Source organism: Rutidosis leptorrhynchoides, chromosome 1 (genome assembly GCF_046630445.1).
Source record: "Rutidosis leptorrhynchoides isolate AG116_Rl617_1_P2 chromosome 1, CSIRO_AGI_Rlap_v1, whole genome shotgun sequence".
NCBI classification, from domain to species: domain Eukaryota; kingdom Viridiplantae; phylum Streptophyta; class Magnoliopsida; order Asterales; family Asteraceae; genus Rutidosis; species Rutidosis leptorrhynchoides.
Window position 1 is genome coordinate 563494658 of NC_092333.1, and position 8520 is coordinate 563503177.

At 35.1% G+C, this 8520-nt stretch overlaps 1 protein-coding gene across 1 annotated transcript; it reads right to left on the reverse strand.

Annotated features, from left to right (window-relative positions):
• Positions 1 to 4571: 4571 nt before the first annotated feature.
• LOC139844431 (uncharacterized) lies at positions 4572 to 8202 on the reverse strand. The gene is made up of 3 exons (XM_071834656.1): positions 5912 to 8202; positions 5523 to 5829; positions 4572 to 5222 (listed from the first exon to the last, which is right to left on the reverse strand). The coding sequence occupies exons 1-3, from the start codon at positions 8200 to 8202 to the stop codon at positions 4572 to 4574; spliced, it is 3249 nt and encodes a 1082-aa protein (XP_071690757.1).
• Between the last annotated feature and the right edge of the window lie 318 nt (positions 8203 to 8520).

An 8520-nucleotide genomic window follows, 5' to 3' on the forward strand; every position in this document is an offset into this window, starting at 1 on the left:
AAAATTTGACATATATGACCGACTCAGAATCAACTCGATCATCCCGACTTCGACCAGATTTGACTTGATTTTTTGGCGTTGACAGACTTTTTGAGTGCTATTCGGTAGAACTAGACAAGTGAATCCCTAATCGACGCATCAGCTGACTCAACCGACTTTTACAATTTTTAATGCACACGTACGAAACATAAAACTTGCACGAGGGATCAATGTTTTACATGAAGATGTCTCAAAGGAAATCAAAACCATTACACCAGTGCCCATTTAAATTCAACTAAACCGTGAACAATATTATACGTGAAGATGTCTCAAAGAAAATCAAAACCATTACATCAATGTCCATTTAAATTCAACTAAAATCGTGAACAATATTATAATAAGAATGAAGAGTCCTTTCAACACTAGATATTAGTATCAACCTCAACTATCTCTAATATATCATGCCATTCTCAATAGCAGCAGATTACAATAACACGGTTCATTACGATCGTTATTGAATCACAAATACTTTTATAGATATTATTCTTTTTTCTCTCCACCCTCCTTAAAAAACTATACACAAAAACTCTAAGTTAAATAGTCAAGAACAATGTGTTATCAAAAGAGTCGGAATTTGAGGTGTGCAAAATTTACATTTGCATAGACTCCAAAATTTAAAGAGGGTCCAATACATATAACTAAACAATTAATATAGATCTATCTATGTTCTATTTATTTATAAGGGTCGTTTGAAAATAAAAAAAAACCAATATATATATATATATATATATATACGGGCAGGATCAATGGGGAAGTAACCAATCGGGAGAAAACGGGGGGAAGCAAATTTTTTTTTTTTCGTTTTTTGAAAAAACTTTGTTCACGAACATTATAGATTGGATGAAAATAAGAACATTTAGAAAAGACACTTCGTGATGAATGTTATTATTTTGGCGGGAAAACGATCCACAAAAATAACATTCAAGATAATATTGTTCGTGAAGAATGTTAACGTTTTTTTTTAATGTTTTGTGAAGTAAAATTTAGCCCGATTTAGAGTTTAGGGTTTAGAGTTTAGGGTTTGGTGTTTTGGGTTTATGGTTTATTCCATAAACCCAAAACACCAAACCCTAAACCCTAAACCCTAAACCCTAAACCCTAAACTCTAAACCGTTCGTGTTACACTACTAAAAAACTGAGCATTACCGACGGCACAATCTGTCGGTAATCCGTCTCAAACAGCCTTTTCCGACGGATTTCCGACGGATTCGAGCGGACCCTAAAATCGCCCTCAGTAATATTTACCGACGGATTTTGGGACGGCCCTAATTTTAGCGACAGATTCTCGACGGCATTTGTTCCAACGGATTTCTTTCGGATTTGCGTTGAGTTTTACCTACAGATTTGGGATGGCTAATTTACCGACGGCCCCATGTACCGATGGATTTCCGACGGACGTTTGGGACGGATTAGTGACGGTATAGTTTACGACGGATTTGGGACATCCTTTTACCAATGGATTACCGACGGATTTTACCGACGGATTTTAGACGGCCCTCTAGGAAAGTTTCCGACGGAATTTCTGTCACCAATCTGTCGCTAATTTTATTATTTCATTTAGAGTTTTTTCCTAAAAATTGCATTTTCCAGAATCCTGCCTATTTTATTAAATTTTATAAGCTGCACATTAAATCAAAATTTCCTAAAAAGAAGTTCTTTCATTAAGCATCATAAATAGCAAAGTAATTCACATTGCTTACCCAAAAACAAAGTAGGATACCTAAAAAACTTAACGCTTACAAACAACAAAACCAAGTAGACAAATTCAAGAATTAGATAAGTATTTCAAGCATCGGGGTTTGGTAGACGCTTCAAAATTTCAGCCCACTTCTCATTCATTTCATTCATTTCTCTCCTAACTGCTTCCGTCGCAGCTTTACTATCCTCAACTTCCTTTCGAAGACGCTCCTCACGTTCTTCCATCTCGCTTCTTGTTTTCTCATGTTCTTCACGCATCTTCTCCATTGTTTCTTTCACTTTTTCTACCTGCAAAAAAGTAATACAAAGTTATAAATAAAAGATAAAACTACACTTTGATTGGTCAAGAAAGATGCACTTGAAGAAAAAATGGATGATAATTGAACTAATATGAAAAATATGCAAACATTATGTGAATGTCATCATGGGTGACCCACTGTGTAAAAATGTAAATATGACTATTACAACAAAAATTCCATAGGCAAAAAAGTTTTCATGCATAAAAATAGGACTAACATCTATCATTTATCAATATCTAATCTATTTATATCATGTTCTATGTACATCATTATCTATATCTGTTCATCTATATTTGTTCATCATGAGTAAGGTTTGAGTTACAGTGGTTAATCTATCTGATGATGCATATAAATAGGACCACTTCTCATCCCTACAATACACTAAATATCAGCAAATGAAAGGAAAAAAACTAACAAAAGTGACACAAGTTACAGCACATTAACACAAGTTAGGAGCAGATTAACACTACTTAAAGGAGTAGATTAACACTACTTACAACAGCAAATTAACACTAGTTACAACAGCAAATTAACACAGGTTACAGCAGCAAATTAACACAAGTTACAACAGCAAATTAACAGAACTTACAGCAAATCTGAATGCGAATAATTACAGTAGATTGGATGGCTATTTTAGTTGCAGCAGCGAGATTTTGTGAAGAAAAAAATAACACAAGTTAAAGAGAAAGATCCATACCTCTTCAAACCGAGTTTGAGCATACGAGTTCTCGCTATCAGCAGGTGTGCCCGTCAGTACGAAACTTGGATCAGAAGATGAACCAGAACAATATGCTCTCCCTTTCCTCCTTACGCCAGTAGCCTTTTCCCACAACTCTTGATCATGCTTTGGGTGAGTGGAAACATCCGTGCCATATCTCTCAATCATATATTCTGATAGATGTTCCTATTATATATAAATTTGAACAAAATTATCATTAAACATTATCTTTTCATATAATCGTAAATATATACACAAAAAAATCTACAATTAGACAAAGAGACTTACTACAGCCTTGCGTGCCCTATCATCTATCAAGGCATTAGATGAAGAGCTACCATCCCCCTCAACTATCGTCCCTTTTTTTGTATGTGATGCAATAAGAAAAGCTAAAGAAGATTGTGGGCCGCCCATTTTTTCTTCCTACAAAAGTTATATCAGAACGATTAGCATAAAAGAATTAAAGTAAGGTTATACAATAACCACAAAACATTAAATATCTTACAAAGCTCTCTCAAAATGCAACATATCCAGCAGAGCCTGTGCAATGGTGGCCAGTTACAAATTTAGACCTATTTATTTTATTCGCATTCGAAATCTTTATCCATCCTTCTTTATTCCAATGTTATGTGACAAGTTCTCTCCAATGCTCTTGCTTCATCCAGGTTGGGTTATATGGAAGAATGGGAGATAAATCATCATCAATAACTGGGTTACCAGCAGCTTCAGCCTCCGCATATGCTAGATCACGATCCGTACTTAAACGATCAGACAATCGTCTTGCAATTGACGCAGTAAATAAGCGATGAACAAACTGATCAATTGCCGGATCCCAAGAATACATTTTCTGAATAACACAAATTAACATAGATATATTGCTTCGTGATATATATATATATATATATATATATATATATATATATATATATATATATATATATATATATATATATATATATATATATATATATATATATATATCCATATTAAAAGCAACTTGAGAACTCTCAAACATCCTATTTTTGTCAACAATAGGAACACTTGACCATGTTGGCCAAGCTCCACAGTAAAAGTTCTTTAAAATCCCAGTGATTGAGAGGCTGATTGCACTATTATCAGATTGACCATTAGCATTAGTAAAGCTACACAATTGAAAAGGAGATGATTAGCGTTATCTAAAAACTTAATAATGTCAAAATACAAATAACATATATGATACTTACCGTGCCCTGTCAGGGGTAATGGAAATCCACATGGTTGGATTTGCAGAAGAACTTCTTGGTGCACTCGAACCTAGTTGTGCTTAGGAGGAAGGTACATTTGAACATGGATGTGCTTGAGATGATGGTGATCCAATCTCAGGAGTATTTGTTTCATTGAGGTTGTTTAAGCCATCATATTGGTCCATATGTTCATCCATGTCATCATGAGATACGTTGTTGCCATGAGATACATTGTGCCTACCTCTAGAAGTGGAATTGTGCCTACCTCTAACACGACTTCCACGACTATGCCCAACTGAGCTGCATCCTGGCATATTGCCTACAACATAATATCAACATGGTGAATCAACAGATGAAAGTAAACAACAAATTATCAGAAAACAAAATAACTTGATAAATTCATAATCAGGAACACACACAGTAATATCTTATGAAAACATGCGAAAATGATGTAAACTATATACTAAACAGTAAAAATGCATAATAGAAATATGGTGAATTATAATGATGTAAATATGGTCAGATTATCTAAGATCATATATTATGATAAATATGTTCAATATTTTAACTACATGCCAATCAAATCAATCAAAATCAATCAGCAGAATGATCAGAAGAGTAAATATCTATATCTTCGTCATCTATATCCTCATCTGAATCTGAATCATCATATAAATCTTCTTCCTCCTCATTAGTTTCAACATTTGTAATGTTCACAAGATCACCCGTTGAAACTTCTTCTGCTTCTCCTTGTTCGAGAATAATAGGTCCAAAGTCCTCATTAGTACTTGTTGGACATATTATCCTCTCATTCTCTTGGTAGAAAATATCATCATTGTTTCCATTATCATCTTCATCATCATCAGCTACTTCACTAACATGTTCTTCCAGTTGATAAATACCCCTAGGTTTTACTTTAACAACGGCTGACCAATCTTTCAAATCTCTTGTCATTGAAGGATATGGTGCATAATACACTTGTTCTGCCTGTGATGCTAAGATAAATGGGTCATCAACACATCCCCGAGACTTGGTTTTGACATCAACTAGCTTATGCTTATGGTCAACCCTTACCCCTCGAACGGGATCGAACCAGTGGCATTTGAATAGCACAACCACACAATGTGATAAACTATTATGGTATTCAACTTCTATGATCTCTTCTATCAACCCATAATAGTCGCTTTCTAGGTTGTCATAACAAGCACCTTTAAGCACACACAGCAATTTTGTGTAACCCGCCCACTAGATTGTTTTAGAGTATGAAACTTATAACCATTGATGAAGTATCCATTATGGAATTTAACTTCATTTAATGGACCGAATGCTAAATCTCTCAAATGTTCATTAAAGCATGTTGGGGAGGTTATAACCTGCAATTACAAGAGTACTTTTTAGAATGATACTAGAGATGTGGTTGAAACACTTTTTTAATGTCTTATGCTTACATTGTTTTTGAACCATTGTGCAAAATCTCTCTCTCTTCTTTTATCACGCTCTGCAGCTTCAAGATTTGGTTCTTCTTCAATAATCCACTCATCAAACCTCTTCTGTGTTAAGCAAGATATAAGTATGAATCTTATGTTGCTCAGCTTTAGTCAATATTCTCTTTATTCCACCCTTCTCAAATAATCTTCGAGACGGAACTTTAAATATGCTTAATCGAGAGTCGTTCGTTGAAGTAGAATTTTCCAGAGCAAAATTTCGAGGCTCGCGATTCAATCGAGTTGGTATTTTTGAGTTAAGATGCAAGGAGCAATATGTAGAAAGTTCATTTGCGATATATGTTTCAACAATAGACCCCTCAACCCTTGCCTTATTTCTAACTGTTCTTTTCAATATGCCTAATTTCCTGGAAGAATATTAAAATGATGTCAAGAAACTTATAATTAACAATAATTATGTCAAACAAATAATAGTACTTATAAGATTACCTCTCATATGGATACATCCATCTATATTGAACTGGGCCACCACGAATCGCTTCACGTGTTAAATGGATAATAAGGTGTTCCATTGAGTCGAAGAATCCAGGTGGAAAGAATTTTTCTAAGTTGCAAATTGTTACAACGATACTTTTTTCAAGTTTTTGCAAGTCCTCAGTATGCAACACCTTTAAGCATATTACACGAAAGAATGTGCACAACTCAGTGATCGCGTCCCATATTGCATCAGGCATCATCCCTTTTAAAGCAATAGGCAACAACCGTTGCAAAAATACGTGACACTCGTGACTCTTGAAACTATAAAAGGTACACTCTTGAACATTTACACATCCCCCAATATTTGAAGCATAGCCATCAGGAAATTTCACCTTCTTTAACCATTCACAAACTTTCTTTAATTGTGGTTTGGTTAGAGTGTATGCTGCCTTTGGTTTCATAACTTTATTATTGTTGTTTTTAAAAAGATGCAAGCTCGCCCGATCACAATACAAATTAATATCCTTCCTCGCCTTGATATTGTCCTTTGTTTTCGGAGTGTCCATGACAGTGTTAAACAGATTTTCAAAAACATTCTTCTCGATGTGCATTACATCAAGGTTGTGTCGGATTAACAAAGAATGCCAATATGGCAACTCCCAAAATATACTTTTCTTTACCCAATTATGGGTTTTACCAAAGTTTGGGTCTTTTGGATTCTTTGCTGAGTATGGTTCACCTTCATAAACGGTTGGAAAGTTTGACACTTGGCTCAAAATTTCATCACCGGTTAATTCTGGTGGTATAGTAGTTGACAATTGGGAAATTCCTTTCTTGAATCCTTTCTTGTCACGCCGAAATGGGTGTCTTTCTGGTAATAGTATTCGATGGCAGTCAAACCAACATGGCTTCCCTCCCTCATTTAACCGAAATGCATTTGTGTCACCCATGCAATAAGGGCAAGCCAATCTACCATGTGTGCTCCAACCCGAAAGCATTGCATAAGCGGGGAAGTCACTAACTGTCCACAAAAGTATAGCTCTCATCGTAAAATTTTGTTTACGATAAGCATCATACACTTCAATACCATCATCCCATAACTCTTTCAACTCATCTATTAACGGTTGAAGAAACACATCTAAGTTTTGGCCGGGACTCTTTCTTCCAGGAATAACCAAAGATAACTGAACGTACGAGTCTTTCGCGCACATCCAAGGAGGTAAGTTATAAATTGTGAGGAACACGGGCCATAACGAATAAGGATTAGAATTTGAGTTATTAGGGCTAAAACCATCAGTGCACAACCCAAGCTGAACATTTCGTATCTCATCTGCAAAGAATGGATGAGTTTCATCAAAATGTTTCCACGCCTCGCCATCACTGGGATGTGACATGCAACCCTCTTTTGTATTGTGATCGAAGTGCCACGTCATCTCTTTGGCCGTCTTTTCTGACATATACAACCTCTTAAGCCTCTCTCCAATTGGCATGTACGTTAATACCAAATAAGGGACCTTATTAAATTTATAACGAGGTTCATTGCAGTATCGGCAATGGGTTAATGACAAATCTTCTTGTTTATAGAATAACATGCAATGGTTTTTGCAAGCATCATACCTCTTTTTTGGAAGACTAAGTTCCTTCAAGATCGCTTTGGTCTCATACAAGTTCAACGGCAGCTTATTACCAACAGGTAACATACTTTTAAAAATGGTAAGTATGTGATTAAAGGTAGACTCGGGTACATTGCAACTTGATTTCCAATTCAACAAAGTCGTGGCAGCTTGTAATTTTGACCATTCTTCACACCCGTTGTATAAAGGCTCGTTGTCATTTTTTAACATGTCATAGAATCTCTTTGTTCTTGCATTTGGTACATGTTCTTCATGAAAACTTGATTCTGGATTTGATTGAAAACCAGCAGCTCGTATGTTCTCCCACACCATCCGTCTCATACCATCATCATGATCAAGATCAACTTCCATGGGAGTACAAGATTCTCCTGCATCTTGGATTTCTATTTCACCATGTTGAACCCATCGTGTGTAGTTACGAATGAACCCTTTAGTAAGCAAGTGTTCCTTAACAACATCTCTTGGCCTATAGTGATTATTTTTGCAAATGGTACACGGACATTTAATTTGAAAAACTATTTCTCCCGTCGGCCTTACGTTGGTTTCAACAATTTTTTCATTAGAAAAGGCAAAGTCTAAGAACATGTCGACTTTAAGAATAAAATTCAAAGAAAGAAAATTGCTATTATCTGTCATATTATACATCCATTTCCGATCACTCCTCGACATTGTAAATAAGTAACCTAAGAGTCAACAAGTAACAAAATGTAAAAAATCATAACATGACATATAATTATGCACAAGTTCTCAATAATAACATTCAAATCACAATACATATACGACATATACATGCTGTAAGTACATGTTCATGTAAATATAAAACTGAGTATATAACATCCTCATCAACTATTTAGTAAATATAATAAGTATATAAATATCAAAGCTAACATCAAGTATATGGTTCGATTTATATGAGTTATTTTCCTATTTCACTCTCATTAACAGAAAGACACAACAACACCAAACTCAAATGAATTAGATTTTTTT